The sequence below is a fragment of the Vipera ursinii genome, assembly GCF_947247035.1.
Source record: "Vipera ursinii genome assembly, chromosome: Z".
In the NCBI taxonomy this organism is placed as follows: Eukaryota; Metazoa; Chordata; class Lepidosauria; order Squamata; family Viperidae; genus Vipera; species Vipera ursinii.
This window is the reverse complement of record NC_139517.1, coordinates 16516603-16539732: the sequence shown is the minus strand read 5'-3', so window position 1 is coordinate 16539732 and position 23130 is coordinate 16516603. Positions and strand designations below refer to the sequence as shown.

At 43.7% G+C, this 23130-nt stretch overlaps 1 protein-coding gene across 1 annotated transcript in view; it reads right to left on the bottom strand.

The window, feature by feature from the left end:
* Positions 1-967: 967 nt before the first annotated feature.
* The window catches only part of LMTK3 (lemur tyrosine kinase 3), a gene marked incomplete at both ends in the record, with an annotated part of 39094 nt that continues 16931 nt past the window's right edge, over positions 968-23130 (bottom strand). The window contains 6 exons of the mRNA XM_083378824.1: positions 968-984; positions 2259-2519; positions 11434-11545; positions 12203-12573; positions 14236-16829; positions 22290-22439. Coding sequence (XP_083234950.1) covers positions 968-984; positions 2259-2519; positions 11434-11545; positions 12203-12573; positions 14236-16829; positions 22290-22439 — 3505 coding nt within the window. The remainder of the gene's footprint in view (positions 985-2258; positions 2520-11433; positions 11546-12202; positions 12574-14235; positions 16830-22289; positions 22440-23130) is intronic.

Here is a 23130-nt window from a genome sequence, read left to right as displayed (position 1 = left end):
TGCCAAGACAATATGGAGGGAGTTCCCACAATAAATCAATGGCTATCAATTATCTGGCCCCCTACAAATGAGTGATGTGACCGATTTACTGTTTTCCCCTATCACTTCGGGAATCAATGAATGGACACACTGGCTGATAACATAAAACAATACTGGTGAACAGTCCCTCGGGTTCAGAGCAAGGATACCCGTCCAACCGACTCTCATTACCCAAGGTCCCCATAACTTTACAGCATTTGATTATTCCATCTTGCCAGTATAAATTCTGTCTGCGGTTCGACAGAGTGGTCTTTTTTTATGTATGTATGTATGTAATGCTGGTTAAGTGGAGATGGTCATCAGCCCCATTCAGCTCCATTTGGCACAAAAGGACTTTTAAATCGGTAGCCATCTTCCATATCACAAAGACTGCAGGTGATGAATTGTAGAAGGGCTCATGAGCAGTTGTAGGCGACTTCCTGAAGGTTGGTTCCGCCCTTCCCACCCCCAACCCTCTCAATTTGGCACAGAGGGTCCTTAGAAGGAACAGATCGGAGAGTGGAAAGGAGGCTGGAAGGGGATAGGGGTGATACATTCAAAAGCCAGTGCGGAGCAGGGGCCTCAAGGACTGAGGAGATACCTTCCTCATCATTGCGAGGCCTGAAACTGTTTGTACAAAAAGTTCTGCTTCTCTGCCCTCTCCAGGCAGGGATGTGTCAGTGAACCGGAGAGCAGAAGTCCACGTATGTCAGGTTGTTAGTTAGCAGTAATGGCCCCATGCCGTGCACGCAGATATACACGTGCACATACACACACACACACGCACACGCACACGCACACACACACACACACACACACATCTGTCAGTCTATCCACTGCAGAAAACGGATGTGTGGTAGCTTGATATCAGCAGGTCAACTGGATGACTGGGTGCTGTCCCTGAATGTTGAGATGACAGGTGGCGGGGTTGTCCAATTTCCATTGATTCTCAGTTCTCAATAGCATCTGGAAGGTGGAGAGAAAAAGACACTTCTTGTTAAGGAGGAGGAGGAGGAGGAGGAGGAGGAGGAGGAGGAGGAGGAGGAGGAGGAGGAGGAGGAGGAGGAGAAGAAGAAGAAGAAGAAGAAGAAGAAGAAGAAGAAGAAGAAGAAGAAGAAGAAGAAGAAGAAGAAGAAGAAGAAGAAGAAGAAGAAGAAGAAGAAGAAGAAGAAGAAGAAGAAGAAGAAGAAGAAGAAGAAATAATTATCTTTTGGGGCTGAGCATTGTATTTGTCCTTTGAATGTCATTTTGGAGGGTGGACTCTAGAATGTCACAAGCACATCAGGTTATGCTTCTCTAATCTACAACAATAATTTTAAATGACTGCTAAATGGAACAATTCTCTGGGTGAAATTCACTTTTGTGGAACAGGACATTCCTGCATTTCCTCTAATAACAAAATGACCAAGGAGCCTTTCATTGTCCTGCCTTTCCTTGTGAAGGTAGCTTTCCAATACTCCACAATTCTCCAGACTTCCTCCATCTTAATTAAATACCAAAGGAAGACAAGCTTTTTTCGGGATCAGAGCGTGGGAGCTGATGAGACAGATTTTATTGTGCAATTGCCAGGTCTTGGTCAAGGACCTGGGGACTGATGTGGAGAATCAAAATTTCATCTTAGCTTTCTAAAGATATCCTTAGCCTGTTTCTCCAGTCAATCTTTTTTGTTTTTAATCTCTCTTCCCACAATTCATTCAGGAGAAGAAGACAGAATTGCTATTTGATACTTGTTTTTTTTATCAGTAGTGCTAGGGAATTAGATGCACACATAATCTTCACCAATCGTCTATTCAGTCATACACAGACCTATCATTCTTTTGGCAAGCTTTGCCAACTGCAGTAATTTTATGGGCCCAGGAAACTCAAGTTACTCTCCTATGTATGGTTACTCTGAAACTCTGTTGCTCAATGAAAGACCACAGCATCCATACAATCAAAAGGTTTGATTAGCTTAGAGCAACTTTCTTCACTTTAGGTTCTTCTGAAGTCCTGGGCCTGGGCAACTCTCTGGCTGGGAATTATGGGAATGAAAATTCAACATCCTACGAAGATGAAGTTTGGGGAGGTCCACTTAGATACGAGAGGCCATTCCTCTACCGTCCACTCCTGCCTGTAATCGGGTCTGGAACAAAGACTCCACAAAGCCCCACATCGAATTTTTCTTCCTCACTCTGTCCCATATAATAAACCTGCCCTATGTAGGATAATGGATAAGAATGGCGTGCCTCTGTGCCCCTTACCAGCTGTGGGTCCCAATTCAGAATCACAGGATGGAGGCCGATGTGGCTCTAGGGCAGGAGAAACGGTGAAGCGAGAGAATCTGAGAGTGTCCACGAGGCTGGACTCTGCCCGCTTGGCTGATGACAGCAAGGCGGGTGTCATGGGCACTGGTGAAGACAGGACTGGGTGTGGCTGTGCTGTGCTGGGGTCCGACACCATGGAGACATAAGATGGGTTCTGAGCCATGAGGGGGAAATCATCGTCCCACTCAAAACTGCCACCTGAGTTGAGAAGGAAGAAGAAGGAAGGTAGGAAGGGGACTAGATTGGCGCTCACTCTTATAGTCTACAAGAGTAAAGAAGAAGATAAAAATACAACCAGTAGTTCTGACATGAGGTCCTGTTTAAATCTTAATCTGGCTGGGTTCACATCACATGATAAAGTAGACCAGGCCATTATATTAGACTGGTGATTCTCAACCTGTGGTCCACAGATCCCTGGTGTGTGTGTGTGTGTGTGTGTGTGTGTGTGTGTGTGTGTGTGTGTGATGTCATCACATGGGGTCTGTGAAGGCTTGAAGAAATGTTGTGGTTTAAATCTTGAGTTAAGTCTTGGGGGGGGGGTCCCATGGCCACAGTCTGTGGCCACAAAAGGCATTTAAATGGGTTGGTGAAGAAAAGGTTGTGAACCACTGTATTAAACCATTATCTGGCTGATTTGTTTGGGCACAGCATGTTGTTTTTTATGAGCAAAGCAGCTGTGTTTAATTCACCCAGCTTTAAGTTCCACATATTGTATGAGTCCAGTCTTTAAGTCACTGTTGAGTAGAAGACAACGCAAGAACTAGACAGCTGCAGAAAGATTTAGTTTGCTCAACTCCATCTCAGGTGCTCCTGCTCTGCAGCTCCCATTTGACAAGCTAATTTCGGTATGGAAGCATAATCACTTTTAGTTCTCTAGATCAACTAGTCTTTTCACAGACATATATGCGTTTCACAAACACCTGGCTAATGATCGATGCTCACACACACACCCTGTTAGAACGTGTAATTTCACCATGAGGAAATTCTTCCTGCAACTGAACTTTATTGGCATGCTTTGTACAATAACTCGTGTTTAAAAAAAAAGTCTTCCCATCACCTGCAAGTTCTGCCTTCCCTTTCTTTGAGGACTTTTACTGGAAAATCCTGACCGCTGCTTCCCTCTCAGTCCATTAATCTGCTGGGTAGACACTGTCAAAATGAATGGGAGTTCCAGATGCCCGTATTTGATCTCATAGGCCAGGGCTTTTCAACCAGTGGTACGGGTACCACCTGTGGTACATTGGCATCTGGCAGGTGGTATGTGACCATCCTAGAAAAGTGGTAGCAGGGGAGGGGAATGAGCTGAACTGGTGGTAACACCACACAAGCCTGAGCGGGAGATGGCTGGAGCTGCAGGGCTGTCAGGGCTCAGCGGAAATGCCAGGATCAGCGCTTCTTCGGGGTTGTCAGGGCTAAGCGGAAGCGCCAGGATCAGTGCCAGGCTCCAGCTGGAGCTCGGCACTGATCCTGGCGCTTCTGCTGAGCCCAGAAGAAACACTGATCAGCTGGAATATTGGGGTCTTGTGATTTACATTCAGATGCTTGGCAACTGATTCATATTTATGACGGTCACAGTGTCCCAGGGTCATGTGAAGTGACCAAAATCTTCTGCAACCACCGAGCAGGGGTGGGGAGGAATAAAAACCAAACACCACCCCACCCCACCCCCGCTGCCAATCCTCAACCTAAATGCTCACAACAATGAAAACCTCAGACAGGAGGAAGAGCGCCACCAGGCGGGCAGGCAGGTGTCTTGCTCGGCTGTGGCTTGGGGAGCACTTATTTCAGTGCCATTGTAACTTCCAACAGTCACTAATTGAACTGTTGTAAGTCGAGGACTACCTGTACTTCATCACTTTTTCCCTTTTTTTTGATCAAGTTTTTGACACCTTGCTAGGCGACTGGTGGTACTCGGATGTTGCCATTTCCTAAAGGTGGCACAATGGGTGAAAAGGTTGAAAAGCCCTGTCATAGGCCAAAGGAGGTCACCTCAGGGCTATTTAGGCTTCCTAAAGCATCTCTTAAACTAAGCAGGATTAAAGCCTGGCTGCCCCAAAGACAACTTGTCAAACAGTGAAGACAGATGCCAAAGTGTGTTCTGAATATAGGAAGCTCCATAAATCCTTTGCCTCTCTCTGTGTCACTGAATAAGTCTCTGGGAAACACTTATGAGTCCTTGGGAAAGTACTATTGGGCCACTAGAAGGGGGCCAACTCTGTATAAGGAATTTAGCTCCATTTATGACACCATTATTTATTTATTTGGATCCCACCTTTACTATTTTTACAAAATAATAAAGGTGATGAACATATGCAACACATCTTCCTCCTCCTATTTTCCCCGCAACAACAACCCTGTGGGGCACGTTGGGCTGAGAGAGAACGACTGGCCGAAAAAATCACCCAGCCAGCTTTCATGCCTAAAAGAGCCTTGGTGGAGCAGTGGGCTAATACCTCCTTAAGTAACACCAGCTGCCTGCAATTAGTGCAGGTTCGAGTCCCACCAGGCTCAAGGTTGACTCAGCCTTCCATCCTTCCGAGGTAGGTAAAATGAGGACCCAGATTGTTGGGGTCAATAAGCTGACTTTGTAATAATGCCGCTTGGGAGGGGGCCGAAAGCCCTAATAAGCAGGCATATACATAGAATGAAGGCTATTGCTAAGCACATTGATTTGTGCTTTAAATTGTAAGCCGCCCTGAGTCTTCGGAGAAGGGCGGGATATAAATGGGATTTTAAAAAAAATGGGACTAGAACTCATAGTCTCCTAGCTGCTAGCCTGGTGCCTTAACCACTAGACCAGGGGTAGGCAACCTGGGCTCTTTTATGACTCATGGACTTCAGCTCCCAGAATTCCTGAGTCATAAAAGAGCCCAGGTTGCCTACCCCTGCATTAGACCAAACTGGCTCTATTTGTTTTATTTGTCACAATTTGTGGCACAGACCACTGCTTCATGTGACTTTCAAAAAACCAAAGACAAGTTCAGGGACAGGCTGATGAATGACATTTAGCTATAAAGTCTAGAGAAGCTCAAGATCTCATGAGCAACTATGACAACTGATTATTGGCCCAATGCAAGAAACGGATTGCCTGCCTTGAACTATCTACACATGTTGGTCTGGAGGGAAGGAGAGAGAAAGATGGACAGACGTACAGTTAGGACATCTCCGTTGTGGTCAAGCCCCACTCAACAGACATTTAGGCTTACATGTTTAATTTAATTACCGGGTATGCACAGTGCACTGACTGTAAAGTAACTAGAAGGGTTGCCTAGCTTAATTTAGCAGATCTCCAAGAATAGCAATAACAAGAATAGCAATAACGGAAGATTAAAATGAGCTGAGGTCAGTGTGTTATGATGCAATTATTGAAACTACTACATCACAGAGTGATACTCCTATCCTCTGAGCTTGGTGGTTTTCTTACAGATGTTTTATTACCAAAGTAGATAACATCAACAGTAGCACCTACTTTGATAATTAAATGTCTGCAAGAAAACCATGAAGCTCAGAGAGCTCCAAGGACCCCACAGTTCAATCCTGGTCTGTAAATATTCTCCTCTATCAGTACTACATCAACGTTTCTAAATTTTGGCAACTTTACAATATGTAGACTTCAACTCCCAGAATTATCACTCACATCTGCTTACATTTAAAGTGGACAACTATATTGTGTTTTATATAGAACTACTTTTGAATTATGTTTGGAAATTCCAGAAGGTGTAAAGTCACCATCTAGAGTGGTCCAGTACATATTCTGGAAATCTCCAGTTTATTTTCAGATAAAGTATTATTTGTTGCTGTGTACATCCTTTAGTCAAGCACAAATGACCAGGTTCCATTATCCTACTTCAGACACACTATGTGAAGACTTAGCCGTCTAACGTTGGGCAAAGTGAAAGGAAAGAAAGAAGAGAGCCATCAGCAGAAGGTGGATGGACTCAGTTATAGTGCTGATGAGTGCACTATGCTGGAAGACCTGAAAGATCAGGTTAGGGATAGTTCAGGGGTCTTCAGACTCAGCGCTTTTATGATTCATGGACTTCCAACTCTGGCACGCTGGCTGAGGAATTCTGGGAGTTGAAATCCATGAGTCATAAAAGGGCTGAGTTTGAAGACCCCCCCCCCCCAGGATAGATCATCAAGGAGAAAAATCATCTGCACCGACTTGAGACCAATCAATCAATTAATCTATGAAATGTCCCTAAACATCAGGAACCAGATCAGAAGAACTGTTTCTTCTCATGTTAATCAGCTAACAGTTCAACTTCAACACCTGCTCTTTATGTTCTACCATGTTTTGGGGATGTGCTTGATAATAACAGAAGAGAGACATTTAGGTATCCTACCCAAACAGTGGGTGTGTCTTCTCCAAAGAACTTTGGTAGGCCACCTCTCTGTTTTGGAAAGCAGGAAAGTAATATATAATCTGTTTCTTTGATCTGCCTAACTTTCAGCTCTTGTGACACTATTTTTCCAACAGAGACTATTAATTGACATTCTTGGCTCTGTTGTGATTCAGGGTCAGCCTGTGGGTTCGGCAGTTGGGTCGGACGATTCAGAGGAGGAGGAGGGGGGTGTTGAAGAGCCTGCAGAGGACAGCCCTGAGGCTTCGCAGAGCCCTCAGCCAGGCCCCTCCCATCTGGTTACGATGCAGACCCAGCTGTGTGAGCCTGACAGTGTGGATGAAGATGACCCACAGCTGGCCCTGTTCAAGGACACCCGACGCAGGAGGCAGTCAATCAGGAGTAAACAGAGAAAGGCAACGGGGCACCTCGGAAGGAGGCAGAGAGAAGCCACGCCTTGAACTGTTTAAAAGGGGAATGTATGGGAGGGCTGGTTTGCTGAAGGCAACCGTTTGAATAGCTCCTGTTTCATGGTTCGTGTTTCTGTTTTGCTCTGTTGGCTCTGTTTTATGTCAATAAATTTGGCAGGCTTAGTTCCAGCCTCTTGCCTTTTTGTAAAGGGGTTGTCCCTGCCTTTTCTGCAGGGCCGGTAGTAGGCTGGTACAGAACAGGCTCCTATTTTAGTGATCAGTGGGTTAGGATGCTGAGCTTGTCGATCAGAAGGTCGGCAGTTTGGCGGGTCGAATCCCGAGTGCCGCGTAACAGAGTGAGCGCCTGTTACTCGTCCCAGATTCTGCCAACCTAGCAGTTCGAAAGCACATACAAAATGCAAGTAGAAAAATAGGGACCGCTACGGTGGGAAGGTAACAGCATTCCGTGCGCCTTTGGCGTCTCGTCATGCCGGCCACATGACCACGGAGACGTCCTCGGACAAACGCTGGCTCTTCGGCTTTGAAATGGAGATGAGCACCGGCCCCTAGAGTCGGAAATGACTAGCACGCATGTGCGGGAGAACCTTTACCTTTTTTATTGTCCTTTTAATTGTTGTTTTTATTTTGTTTTGAGGTTTATTGTACCTTGAGTCCTTTAGGGGGAGTTACACTTCCTAACATAGGAGAGAATTTTAAAAAATTGGATGTATCTCCATTATCGGGCCCTTGCCACAGCACAAAGCAAATTAGTTTCTGAATAAGGAAGAATGTGTACCACCATCTGCCTTAATATGACAATTTTAGATTCTGAGCGTTCATGGAGGCAATAAAAATTATGTTCTAAAAATAAACTATGTGGAGATTATTATTTTTTTAAAAAAGGATCAGCCAACATCAGCATAATTATTATGCGATGTCTCCTACATTTCTGCTAACTGAAGCACATTTTCATTTTAAGAAGATAAGGCTTTATTTTTTTCCACTCACACATGAAATGGGTTTAAATTGAAGAATGCTAAAGAATAATGTTTATCTTTAGAGAGGTTCACTGATATTTTCTGCAGGAGTCTCAACAGAAAAAGGCAAAGCAAGGCAGAAATAAAAGTGAAGCTCATCTGAAGACTGGCAATTCTGCTCTGTCTTTGTATTGGAGACAACCAAATGATCCCAACCATCACACCCAGGAAAGATACAGATAATTTTATCAATCCAAGCAAAAACTGGGAGGGAAATGTTATCTCTACGAATGCACTTAAATCCAGAAATGGACAAAGTCTTGGTGGCTAGACTTAACATTTTTGAACATTTACTGGGTCACACCAGGAATTTTTACATGTTTTCCTGCTTTTCATTAAAAAAAACCCCTTATTATTTGAAGGTTTACTTTAGCACTTACATATGTACTTCAACCAATATTGAGAAACTCTGCCCCAGTTTTAGCCACTGCAGAGAGAACTTGCTGCAAAAAAAAGAAACTTGAGGCCATGCAGGTTGCCCAGCCCTGCTTTAACTGTGTTGAAATCAAACTGTTTCTGATATTGTAAAAATATTGATTAAAATACTGCTAGTGGGTCACAAATACGTAAGTATTTTTATTTTATTTATTTAATTAAATTTTTATACCGCCCTATTCCCGAAGGACTCAGGGCGGTTTACAGGGCAGCATAAAATATAATATAAAAATAGTATAAATTAAAATAGATTAAATTACATAAGCCCAACAATTAAAACAATATTAAAAGCTAAAACCCCTTCAGTCCAGGCCTGATAGATCAAAAAACCAGGTTTTCAGATCCCAGCGAAATGAACGCAGATCGGGGGCGGTCCGAAGTTCCACCGGTAAATCATTCCAAAGGGCAGGCGCGCCCACAGAGAATGCCCTCCCCCTGGGGATCACCCGCCGGCACTCCTTAACCGCCAGCACCCTGAGAAGGCCCTCCCTGTGGGAGCGCACAGGACGATGGGAAGTTGATGCTGGCAGCAGGTGTTCCCTTAGATCAGGGGTCAGCAACCTGAAACAGTGAAAGAGCCACTTGGAACCGGTTCCCTCACAAAATGAAAACCTGGGAGCCGCAAATAATATGTGCGCACGCGCATACATGCACACATGCACAGAACAGTTTTTGACTGACGAGTGGTGCCAAGGTGAGATATGCACCTACCCTGCATATTTGAATTGATTGATTGAACTTTTTTAGTCCCACTTTTTTTTTTGACTGCACATGGCAGAGGACTGGGAGCCGCAGGGGACGGCTGAAAGAGCTGCATGCGGCTCCGGAGCCGCGGGTTGCAGACCTGTGCCTTAGATAATCCTTAGATAAGGACCCTAGTGTCTTTCCTCAATTCTTACAACTTAACAGCAGCAGAACAAAGTGCTCTAACAAACCAATTTTGAAAACCACTGCCTGACAGAGATGGGTGTACCAAGTTCCACTTGATCGCATCCAAGAGGAAACCGTGTCTCTGGTTTCTTTCCAATATTCATCCAGTCTCAACCTTTCTGTAACTCAACGCCATTATTCCCAATTTTGCATTCTGGAATTATAGATAATCCTTCATCCTTTTCTACCGTGTGATTCCCTTTCAGGTACCGCATGTTCTCTTACTTTATCTCCACTACCACCCTTTTTTCCCCTCTTCTTAGAGTTTTCTGCTTCCTTAGATTCTTTTCAGCTTAAGTTTCTTGCCCTTCATTCTTCTTCATTGCCCTTCTATGAAACAATTTTCTTACAAGTATGGTGCCCAGAATTGAACACAACAATTGAGATAGGATCTGACCAATAGGAAATAAAATGGAACTATATCTCACCTGGCCATCATTTCATACCTGGAAATCGGACCCCATTTTCAAGGGTAAATTCACTAATACCATTTTTCCACCTCAAATAAAACATCAGAGGGATTTGCGGCATTAAAAATGCACACAGAGAGATGGTGCAACCATCAATGGACAAAGCTGTACACTTAGAGATGAAGATGGGAAGTAGAGTAGTAGCAATTATTCTAGATCAATGTTTCTCAACATTAGCAATTTTAAGATATTCCCCAGCCAGTCTGAGGAATTCTGAGAGTTGAAGTTCACATACCTTAAAATGGCCAAGTTGAGAACCACTGTTGTAGATTCTCCATATTCAAATCAACAACTTCAGAGTTTTGCTGACTACAGGCAAGTCAGAGGTAAGGGGAGCCTTAAACCAAGATTCTTGTCATCAGGATCCTGTAATTTTTCTTCTACCTGCCCAGTAGGCTGAGTATATATTTTCAGGCTGTATTGTCATCCTGGTGTTATACAAATTGGATGGCTTGGAATTTAAAGAGAGGTATGTTTGGAAGTCGCTGGGAAAGATTGCCCTGAGAAGCATCAGTTTAGCTGTGTTAAAAGCTTTCTAAAATCCCCAGACAGTAATCCCTAAGAGACATGCCCATTCATTATGTTTAATGTTGCACTGCCAACATTCAGAGGCAAAAAGGTAAAAATCTCAGCAGTGGCATTTCAGAATGTTTGGTTAGACATCTGAGTCATTTAAAAATGGGGGTGGGAACAGTGTGTTTCCCTGAGGCCCCCCCCCATTCTCCTTCTCATAATCACCCATCCCTCAAACAAACAAACTCAGTCTTGTCCTTTCAGTAACGCCATAGCATTGCTGAACAGCCTCCTCCAGCCTTATAGAAAGTACCTCATATGTTGCCTGTTCCTATCCTAAGATTGGCATTCAGGTTTGATGTTCTGTTGAAGCAAGCGGTCTTAAGTGTGAAGACTTTACTAGGATTCCTGTTCATTATTTTTGACTGATACCCAAGATGATCACCCAGCTAGACCTAACTTTCCATCTGTTTCTAGCTGCGTGGATGTAATACAGATTGTGGTGGGAGATGGATGGATGGATGGATGGATGGATGGATGGATGGACGGACGGACAGACTGATGGATGAAGAACTTTCTGCCTGAGACACTGATTCCAATCTGCATTTGCTTTGTTCTGAACTTCGTTTGCTTCTTCTTGAAATTGTCTTCATGCCACGCTGAGCCTTTGCAGCTGTCTTTGGTCCCTTTCAGCAGTCTCCCTTCAAAATCAACCTTAACCTACTTCGGACTTTATCCAACCTTCACCTCTCTACTCTTCCTATGTCTGACAATCAGTTTGCCTGCAAACCTGTCCCTTCCTGAAACTTGACCCTTTAATCCAACTTATTCATACACTGCTTTCTTATCAACAGCAATTGGATAACTCAGCCTTCTTCCACTCTTGCCTCTGTAGCTGGTTTGGCCCATTTCCTACTTGACATTTAAGGCTGCTAGAGAGAGGAAAAACATTTCTGCCTTGTCCCGGTACTCACTGAAGCCATCGGCTGGTGGGAAAGCATCAAGTCCAGGTGCGGCGGTTGAGCCAGGAGAAGGGGCATCACCATCGGTTGCTCCCTGTGAGCTCAGTTCATTGGTTGGTGTCTCCTATTTAAAAACAAGGGCAGGGATTCAAATCCCTTTGAATTACCCATCTAAAGTCCCTCTGGACTGAGGCACAGTTCAATCAAATAAGTAAGAAAGGGAAATCATTTATCAGAATGCAAAGCTTCAGCAACCGACTCTTTAAATCGACTCTTTAAATCGTGGGGTGGGAAGAGAGATAAGACTAGCAGGATGTGAACTGGAAGAAACACCCCCCCCCCGGGGTTTTCAGGACCTTCCCCCACTGATGTAAACTACAAGGGAGAAATGAGCCTTCGTATTGCATGTCATCATTATGCAAATAGGTGTGAATCCTTTCAGCTATTGGAATAGATCAAAGGCATCCAACTGCTGGGGGAAGAAAACCTATTATCCACAGATGGTTGGCCGTTTCTATAAGGAGGCATGAAAGGACAGCATGGCTGGGATTAAGCCAGACCAAAAAGGAAATATGTGTCGTGTGCATTGGCAGAGAATCAAAAATGTGGACAATTGGGTGGGAAGAAATAAACCCAGAGATGTAGAAGATAAGACAAAGGTGAGAGCCAGAATCCATGAAAGGAGAAACACTGCCTGGAAATGGGACTTTTAAAGTCCTTCTGTATATGCTACTGTGAATCAGCTTTCATAGTCTCCACCCTTCAACTCCTCATAACTCACCTGATCAAAGAGGTAGACGGTGACATCATCAAAGAAGGAGACCATCTTTCGCTTGCGGTCCAACTCAGCTGCTGCCTCCTCCGCTGAGCGGGGTGACTTGAGAAGGCCACGCAAGTTGCGGGCATCATCGCTTTCACTCACCACAATGGGCACACCCCTCCCTCCACTTCCAGCCAAGCCTCCTTCCTCGTCTTCTTCAGCGTCCTCTTCCTCTTCCTCTTCTGCTCCTAGGGAAGCCTCTCTCCCTCCCAGAGCCGGACCCTCCCCCAAAGCGGTTCCTTCCCAAAATGGTCCTTTCCTTGCTCCGCCAGGTGGGGGAAACGTCTGCAAAGCCAGCGGTGGAAGTGACAGAGACAAACGGGATAGCTTGGCTGGAGGCAAAGGTTAGAGGTCAAAGGTGAAGATTGCCAGGAGAAGGGAGCGTGATGGAAGAGCCAAGGGTCCAAGGTCAAGAAGGACAGATAACATGGAAACCAGCCAAGAATAAAAGAGTTGGGATGAAAGAGAGAAAGAGAGGTAGAGAGAGACAGAGAGAAAGAGGGAGGAAGAGAGAGAATGTGTTATTTTACTAAAGCTGGGTTCCTTGTAATTTTGCCCACATATAACCTAATATGACCTGCCACATGTATCAGTTCAAAATGAGTGGTTTACTCTAATTTGATTACCAAACTGTCTTGGCCTGCAAACAACTAGTATCCATGGCAAAGTTGACAGCAGAACAAATCATCATAATCATGTCTGTAACTACGGGTAATCACTTTTTCCCATTTAACACTACGGATTGAATTATGTTGATCATGGTTAGATTAATAAAGCAGCTAAAAGAATCTAGACCCCCAAATTGGTTGTTGTTGTTATTGTTGTTTTACTGTTTGGTGACATTGCCTATAAATCCAATCCTCTTCAAAATTACACATATTTTTGTAAAAAAAATTACAGTGATTAGCAGAACAGCCCTCCACACACAAAAAAGTTGTTTGCCAAGACTTTGGGTGGTGTTCATGTAGTTCCGGGGGAGGGTGGGGGAGGGTGGAAGCTTTTTAGCAAACAAAAGAAGTAAAATTAAAAACTGGACCATTGGATCAAATTGTAAGCCGCCCAGAGTCACTTGATTGGGTTGGGCAGCTAGAGAAATGGAATAAAATAAAATAAAATAAAATAAAATAAAATAAAATAAAATAAAATAAAATAAAATAAAATAAAATAAAATAATAAAATAAAATAAAATAAAATAAAATAAAATAAAATAAAATAAAATAATAAAATAAAATAAAATAATAAAATAAAATAAAATAAAATAAAATAAAATAATAAAATAAAATAAAATAAAATAAAATAAAATAAAATAAAATAATAAAATAATAAAATAAAATAAAAAAATAAAATAAAATAAAATAAAATAAAATAATAAAATAAAATAAAATAAAATAATAAAATAATAAAATGAAATAATAAATATAAATAAATAAATAAAATAAAAATAAATAAAAATAAAAATAAAATAAAAAATAAACAAAATAAAAATAAAATAAAATAAAATAAAAATAAAATAAAGTAATAAAATAAAATAAAATTTAAAAAAAAACAATTCTTATTCGGTGTCCCCAGGATATTCATAATTTGGAGGAAGCCTTTATTACAGTAACTCTTCCCTTTCTTCCTTTAAGATTTTATTCTGAGGCTCAGGGGAGGGCCTCATGGGACGCCGATCCTGCTCCAGAGAACCACGGCCCAAGACACTGGTGGGAGGCAGTAAAGGAAGCCATAATGGTGGTTGCAATGGTGCCACCAAAGCTCTGCCCCCTTTCATATGAGCTGCAGATGAAAGAATTGGGGATTTAACAACGTGGCTTAAATCACCGCCTTGAATCCTCCCCACCACCACCACCACCTGCTTGGCCGCTGCCACTTTCCCATTACACCAGTGATTCTCAGCCTCCGTAATTTTAAGCCACGTGGATGTTTCTCTATCCTGTTTGTTGCACGACCGCCCTGCCTTCCTGCTGCTGCCACCCTGAATTGTAGATGTTTACCTTTGATGTCTTCACTGGCTTGATTCACGGGGACCTCAGGCTCCACCTGTTCCTTTTTGAGCTGGTCGGTTGCTACGTAAGTGTCTCCCTGAGGCTCTTGTGATTGTTCCACGTTGGCCACGGGTTCACTTTGCATCTCAGCGTGAATAGCTTTCTCTCTTTCCTTCCTTCCTTCCTCCTTCCATTCAAGCTGCTTCTCTTCAGGTTCTCCAGCTCCTTCCTTCCTCTGCTGCTGCTGCTTTTCTTCCTCCTCCTCCTCCTCCTCTTCCTCCTCCTCCTCCTCCTCCTCCTCCTCTTCTTCTTCTTCTTCTTCTTCTGCTTTATCTTCCACACTTTCTGACCACTGGAAATGCACTGTTTCCTCAAGGCGCCCTTTCCCCTCGTTCTCTTCTTCCTCTCTTCCTCCTTCTTTTTCTCCTCCTCCTCTCCCTACTCCTTCTTTTTCTCCTCCTCCTCCTCCTCCTCTTTCTTTTTCCTTCTCTCCCTCCTCCACCGCTCGCCGCGTCTCTTCTGGCTCCAGCCTCCAAAGCTTGACAATGGCTTGGTCTTTCGAGGAGGCAATTGGGGAAAAGGCCAACTTGGGCGCCTTCTGACTGCAAAGTAGATTCCGTGTGACGTTCTCTCGCAGTGTGACCAACAGCTGCTCTTTGCACACCTGAACCACAAAGCCTCCCTCTACGATTGTCTTCTCTGAAGGCTTCTCCTCCTCGGTTCTGGTTGCCGCTGGTGCCTCGGAGGATTCAGCCTCCCCGTCAGAGAAGTAAGCAGAATCGCGGTGAGGGATTGCAAGCCCCAAGTTCCTGCCTACCTCTTCTTCAAGCTCAGTCCCTTCCTCGCTCACTGAGAGCGTGAGATCGCTGGTGGACTGAGACATGGGCGTTGCTGGGACTTTGCCAGGATCATCCTCTGCTTCTGTTTCTTCCTCTTCTCCGGAAGGTGAGGGAGGTGATTCCTCTTTAAATATGAACTCGGGTGAAAAGGTGCTCTCTGTTTCATAGCCACTGTCCCCAAATTTTTGCCCTGGAGAGGAGTAGTGGGAGGCTGGGCTGCAGACATCGGAGGAGCTGGTATTAGAAGGAATGTCCAAGGAATCTACGGAGTCTAAGGTTCCTCTCTGTCGATCGGGCGCTGCTGGAGAAAGGCTCAGGGTTGGAGGGCCAGCTGAAAATCCATCAACAGCTTCTGGGAGGATTGCAATAGTCTCCTCATCGTTAGTCTCAGCTAGAGTAGATAACGGCGGTATCTCTACAGGGACAATCACATTGCAGCACCCGGATGACATAGTTGGAAAGGGTGACCCAGGCGGACGGATGTTTCCCCCACCTCTCTGCTTTGGGTAATCTTGAAGTTCATAGGTCTTCACAGCTGTGCCCATGAGTGGGTCATAAAATTCGCTGTGCTCCCCAGCATCTCCGTCGCAGTCCCTAGGTGGTACGGTAGAACAGTCAGATAAGGAGCCCCGCTCCACTTTGAGGGAGGAGTCGTCCTCAGTGCCGTAGCTATCCCGGTGAGGACGCCTCAGAGGCGGGCCATGGTTGCTCCAACTGCTTACCACGTCCCCTCGAGGGATGGCACATGTGCAACGGGCCCGAGTGCACAGGGGACAGGGCAGAAGTTTGCGCCGCCCTCCTCCAATGCTGCTTCCGCCATCATCGGTGCTGCTGCCAGAACTGTGGCCCTCCATCAGGGAAGGTTCCTGTTCCCAGGAAGGTGAGCCCTGGAACTCTGAGGGGTCCCCAGCCAGCGTCTCCCCGGCCCCTCGCTCTTCCATCATCTCAGCATCCCAGCTACGCTGCTGATCCTCCAACTCACGATACACAGTGAGTAGGGACTCTGCAAGGAACGCTTCGCCCTCCGTGGTTGGTGTCTCTGTCAGCGACGTCTCTTGGATCTCACCATCTACACGAAAAGGATTGCTTTCACCGCTGCCCCCAGGCAAGAAAGGGTTAGTATTGGATTGTTCAGGTGGCCGAAGGGGGGCGTTGTGGCAATCCCAATTGGAGGTAAAGAGGGGCTGTGGTGCTGAACCAGGGCTGGGGGCACAGACTGGCCCCTCACCACTACCGTGGTCCTCCAGGCGAATGTAATATTCACTGCTGACGGAAGGGCTGCGGGCGCTGATGACAGGCACAACACTGGGCGTCTCCAGACTATGCCCACGATGCCCTGCCTGTTCATAGAAAGGGTTGCTGACAGGCACAGCTAGCCCACCATTGCTGGAGGGGTATTCGGGTGGTGCTGAGGCAGGGCCCTTCCATCGCCCCAGCCGGGCCTTCTCCCACATATACTCAAAGTTCAGCCCTCCACTGCTTTCGGTCACAGTCAGGATGTCATCCATGTCTCCACCGTGGAATCCGTCCAGGAGTGGGTAGGCGGAGATCTCTTCTGATGGGCAGTGATGGCGTGCTGAAGAAGAGGAGGCCGGCGGTGGGGAAGAGGAACGCATGGGTTTCAGGGCACTCCAGCGCCACTCGAAACTCTCCTCTGCCTGAGCATTGGAGCGCTCATTCAACAGGTAGCTCACCTGCAAGTGCAGCTCTTCCATAGTTGGGCGATGGAAAGCTGGTAGCCAGCATGATTGCATCACCTCGTACCTGCAGTGGGGCAGGGTTGGAGGGAGGATAGAGGAACAGTCGGAAAAACAGGCAGAAATAGGAGGGGGGGGGGAAAAACACAGCTGTGGGAAGATAGCCTGAAAGGACAGCTAAGGGTGGGCAGTGGGGATTGGGAACATTTAAAACAAAGCAAAAAAAAAAGTGTTGCAAAAGAACAGTTGGAAAAAGAGGAAGAATTAGACACCCTTACAGAGTAGCAAAAGGGAAAAAAAAGCAAAGGTAGAAACAGATATGCCAAATTAGAAAGAAACGGACTACTACAACGAGAGAAAGTAGGGACAAAGAGTCAACCCGTAAAAAAAAATGAAGCAGAGCATATCAAAACACCACTCTGAAGTCTTTCAGGAGTACAAGAGGATGGGAATGCTCAGTCCCAAGAATGAAAGGAGAATGGCTGTGACATCAGGAGAGAAAAATGGGTGAGGAGCGGAACAGCTGGAAATGCAGACCATTTATAGATCTTGGAGAATTGATCTAACATAGGAGAGCTACTATATATGACATTAAATCATTGGCCCATCTACTCTTATTAAGAGGAGCATGTCCCAACCTAAACAGAGAGCAGATGGGCATCTGGTGGAGATGCTGAAGTCAGTCACAACCCCTGGGGGTGAGGTGGGGGGTAGGGGGAAGAAAGGGCAGGAAGATCAAAGTGATATAAGCATCATTGCGGCATCTCCGCACATTCTATGGGCAACCCTAACCCGGTGCCAAGCCCAAAGGAACTTTCACCTGTAGACATCACTAACGTATATTATCCCACCAGGCAGATGGTTGGACTAGATCTTCAAGTTCTCTTTTCCCCTCTTACACTCAATGATTCTAGAATTCAAACCGTGTGGCCCATTTTCCCTAAACCACAAGAAGATGAATATTGCAATTCAACACTTTCAGGTGCTGCACAAGAGTTTCATTCACACAGTGCATTACTAGAGAGAGAGAGAGAGAGAGAGAGAGAGAGAAGCAACCTGGAATTAAGGAGAAACTTCCTAACAGTGAGGACAATTAACCAGTAGAACAACTTGCCTTCAGAAGTTGTGGGTGGAGGTTTTTAAGAAGAGACTAGACCAAAGGTAGGCAACCTTGGCTCTTTTATGACTCGTGGACTTCAACTCCCAGAATTCCTGAGCCAGACTGGCTCAGGAATTCTGGGAGTTGAAGTCCACGAGTCATAAAAGAGCCAAGGTCGCCTACCCCTGGACTAAACAGTCACTTGTCTGAAATGGTATAGGTCCGTGGTGGTGAACTTATGGCACGCGTGCCACAGGTGGCACGCAGGGCCCTCTCTGTGGGCATGCGCGCCATCACCCCAGTCCTACGCCTTCAGCTGGGTTTTATAAAACCTTTTCGTTTTAGGCCTCCGCCGCCGTGTGCAAAAAAAAATAGGTTCAATGAATCAATCAATTTCAACTTCTTGTGGGGGAAAAAAGATCTTGCAAAGTTGGAATTGATTGATTGAACTTTTTAGTCCCACCCAGTCTGCCGTTACCACCGCAGCCACGCCCACCCAATGGGCCACACCCACCCAATGGGCCATTCCTACCCGGCACCCAATGATACATAAATGGGTTTTGGGTTGTAGTTTGGGGCATTCAGTCTCTAAAAGGTTCGCCATCACTGGTATAGGTTCTCCTGCTTGAGCAGGGGGCTGGACTAAAAGACCTCCAAGGTCCCTTCCAGCTCTATTCTATTCTATTCTATTCTATTCTATTCTATTCTATTCTATTCTCAATTTTTCTGGATTGACAATGTCTGTCTGTGTCTCATTTAGGCACCGCCGATCTCACTATCTAAGGGACTCTAGGCAGTTGATGGGTAAAACTCTTAAAGCAAAAAGATACAATGAAAATACAATGAAAACGGGATGAGAAACAAGTAATAACAAAGATAAAAGATAACAGAGGGGGGGCCTGTAGGCACCATCCACCACCAAGGTTGCATGACATTCCTCAATCCCCATGTGTCAGATGCAAGCAACTGGAATGGCTCCAAGAATGGGTCAAGTGGGTTTCTTTATTTTTGATCACCAGTTTACAAGAAACTTGCCAGACCATCTGCCTACCTTTTAGAAATGGCAGAAATATTGACTTCAAGTGTTTCTTCCCCCAATGGACTCCAAGCTGGAATGTTTTTTAACACACACCCCTCCCCTTCCAATTGGAGCCTCCTTTCCTGTTTTTTGTAGACATTTTTTTAATATTAGTGTTTGATGGTTGTTTCTTCTTTTTCTTTTCTTTATTTTGTATTTTAATTTCGGAAATAAAATTTAAAAAATTGTAAAAAAAAAAAAGAAACAGGTGCGCTCCGTGGATGCAAAGGGAGAGTAGATAGATTTCCAATTCAAAACAGAGTTTCACGGAAAGGGAAAAGGCTATGAAATGACTTAGTTCTTTTTTATGGAAAGCATCACACTTTTATTTAATTTGTCTAATTTAGATCTCAGGATTTTTCTTCCAGGAGTTTGAGATACTGTATATCACACCCCATCCTCTATTTTTTTCCACAACAACGTTGTGAGGTAGGCTATGTTGAGAGAAAGTGATTGATGCAAAGTCACCCAAGGACCTTTTATGGCCTTGAACCCAGTCCAATTGTAGTCCAATCTGCAATTGCATGAACCATACTATTTCCCTGTCTTGCTGCTTTTCACTCATTTAAAATATTTAATTTTAAAACGAAGGACATGATTTAAAATTTCACTAACCTTGACGATCCCTCTGGATGAATAAAGATTTTTAATAAAGTTTTGGAATGTTTGACCCTCAGTGTATATGGTGGTTTTATAGTGAACAATCTTGGCTTTGATTTGTAATTATTATGTATTTTTATTTTAAGTCAAATTTCAAATTTGGGGAGTCACACGATACTCAGATATGGTTAACTATGATAGTCTATAAGTCCTGTAAATTTAAGTCCCAGATTCTGCTTAGGGGCTTCTTCACGAGCACTGCATATTCTCGTGCCATCCGTATGAAAATAGGTCTCTGCGTCATAAAAAAAAAATTGCAACCTAGAACTAAGGAGAAACTTCCTGACAGTTAGAACAATTAACCAGTGGAACAACCTGCCTCCAGAGGTGGTGAATGCTCCAACACTTGAGGTTTTTAAGAAGAGACTGGACAGCCATTTGCCTGAAATGGTATAAGGTTTCCTGCCTGAGCAGGGGGTTGAACTAGATGACCTCCAAGGTCCCTTCCAACTTTTTATTATTATTATTATTATTATTATTATTATTATTATTATTATTATTATTATTATTATTATTATTATTATTATTATTAAAATAATATTTGCAACAGAAGGAACACCTATTTAAAAAATCCTTTTTTTTCCCTAACATGTATCCTAACCTACAGTCTAAATGCTGGAGATGTGGTAGTTTAGATGCCACCTACTTTCATATGTGGTGGACTTATAGAAATATAAAAGCTTTTTGGATTAAAATTTGGTGGAACATTCAAAAGATTTTTAAGAGAAAGATAAAGTTTTCTCTACAATTGTTTTTATTGGGTATTGTTGTAGATTGTGATACTAAAGAAACCAATCTGATGTTGAATTTGATAACAGCAGCACGGTTACTGGTGGGACAATACTGGAAGAAGGATAGTTTGCCTACTATAGAAGAATGGGTACTTAAAGTATCGAATCTTGCAGAAATGTCTAAGATTTCTGCTTATTTGAAGGATTACTCACAAGAAAGATATATTTCAGTTTGGAGAAGATGGATAGAATATATTCAGAACAAATATGGGACTAAAAAGTTCCATTTAGCTTATGAGTAGATTTTAGAGGGATATTGTTATTAATTTTAGTATTAGTATTGATTATATTTTTAAGTTATTATTATTATGTTTTTAATAATTTGAATGTATCTATGTTAAAGGGGAGTTAAAGCACATTAGAATTTGGTTAATTTTATAATGGATAATTTTAGTTAGAATATGATTATTATATCTATAACCCTGTATTCAGCTCTGGGAAGTGGGGGGGGAAAGGGGGGTGGTTTGGGGTGGGTGGGTTTTGGGGATATGTATTGTAAAATTTTGTTTTAAAACTCTTTAATTTTTAACAAAATCCTTTTTTTATATTGTTTCACTGCATTTTTCCTTTCCTGTTTTTTTATAGGATTGCACCATATGTTATGGTGGGATATTAATAATAATAATAATACTAGAAAAATATTTAAAACATCTGAGAGGAAATCCTCAGCCCAGATTAGCAGCTCAGACAATTGCTGACAGAAATAGAAAGCTGCAGACAACTAATTAGCTAACGTGAGCTAGGAAGAACAGGAAAAGGAAAAAAAATGGAAAGAAAGGTCATAGCTGAAGGAAGCCTGGCCAGACTGACAGTGCAGAGAGAGAAATGGATGGATAGAGGAAGAGTCAGAGGAATACAGAGAGGGGAGAATGGAAGAATATTAGGAGAAATAAGAATGCTAAGGCAAGCATCATAAAGTTTAAGGATAATATCCCAGACCACAAACTGTCCATGAAGCCTCAGTAAATGTCTGTCAAAGAAGAAGGGGACCGGGATGTCTGCAGGGTGGAAGATGGGGTGGGGCAAATGAAGCCGTGGTCTGCTAAGCTGTCATGATACAAACGATGCAAATTGTGTGTATACAGGTAGCTCTTGAAGTCTATGGAGATTCTTAGTCATCCAGGTCATGGCTGTCGTCCTAAAGGAGCTTTTCCAAAAGGCAACTGGACTTTTGTTTTTTCTTGAAGACATTTCGCTTCTCATCCAAGAAGCTTCTTCAGTTCTCAGTTCTTGGATGAGAAACGGAAAGTCTTCAAGGAAAAGAAATCCAGTTGCCTTTTGAAAAAGCCCCTGTGGGACAGGTAGTCCTTGACTGACAACCATAATGGATGCTGCCAATTACAGTCATACATCATGACAATGATAAACTGGGTCGCCAAGTGACTGACCATTTTTACAACCTTTTCTTGTGGCAGTCATTAAGTGAATCTGTGGTTGTTAAGCAAGTGTTTTTTCAGCAAAAATGCTCCATAGAGAGCAATAGGTTCCTATTTCTCTCTATGGAGCATTTTTGCTGAAAACCAAAAGTAAACACCAGTCTGGGGCAAAAACCATTCTAAATCATTATCTTGTCACCAAGGGATACTACAAACAGCTGTAAATGCGGGCCGGTTGCTGAGGGCCCAAAATGCGGTCACATGACCCCTGGGAAAGGCCTGGCTGCTAGAACTTGGAACTGGATTCAAAGGACCTTTTGGTGAGGTCCATCATAACTTCAAACAGTCACTTAATGACCAGTTGCAACTCAAGGACTATCTGTACACACATCATTTGCACAATGAGGTAACGGCATTTGTGATGTCATTGTGGCTTCTACTGGATGCTTCTCGAAGGAGCTTGGGCTGATGGCATCCCAGTAGGTGGATGATGGATTTGTTGGCCTGACAAGGAAGAACTCACCAATAGTCTGAGTAAGGAAGTTTAAGGCGAGGTTTGGCCAGTTTCATCTGCTGCTCCTTGATGACAAAAGTCAGCACCTCCTCATCGGAAAGATGCCGGTAAGGCTGGGAGCCGAATTCAAACAGTTCCCAGATGGTCACCCCCATTGACCTGCAAAGAACACAGGGAGATCAAGACAGAGGGAAAAATCCTCCTTGCTATGTGAACAAACAATGCTGTGCAAACAAATGATAACACATCGATTATAATGGGAGTAATAATGAGTCAAGGGCTGGGATTACCCCAGTTCATCTCAGCTGTTTGAGGCTGTTGTGGGCATGCCCTAATCGTAATACACATTTTTTGAATTGTAAGTTGCCCAGAGTCATTGATTGAGAAGAAAGCTATAGACAGACAGACAGACAGACAGACAGACAGACAGACAGACAGATGAGAAAGAGAGATAGATGATAGAGAGAGGGACAGACAGACACAGAGGGAGAGAGAGAGATGAGAGGATGATGATAGACAGATGTTAGAGAGAGACACACACATGACAGAGAGACAGAAAGACAGAGAGATGAAGATAGAGATAGATAGATAGATAGATAGATAGATAGATAGATAGATAGATAGACAGACAGACAGACAGACAGACGTAGATGATAGAAAGGGACAGACAGACACAGAGGAGGAGAGAGAGATGAGAGAGAGAGAGAGGATGATAGAAGATAGATAGATAGAGAGACACGATATATATATAGAGAGAGATATAGAGATATACTGTAGAGAGTAAGATAGATAGATAGATAGATAGATAGATAGATAGATAGATAGATAGATAGATAGATAGATAGATAGA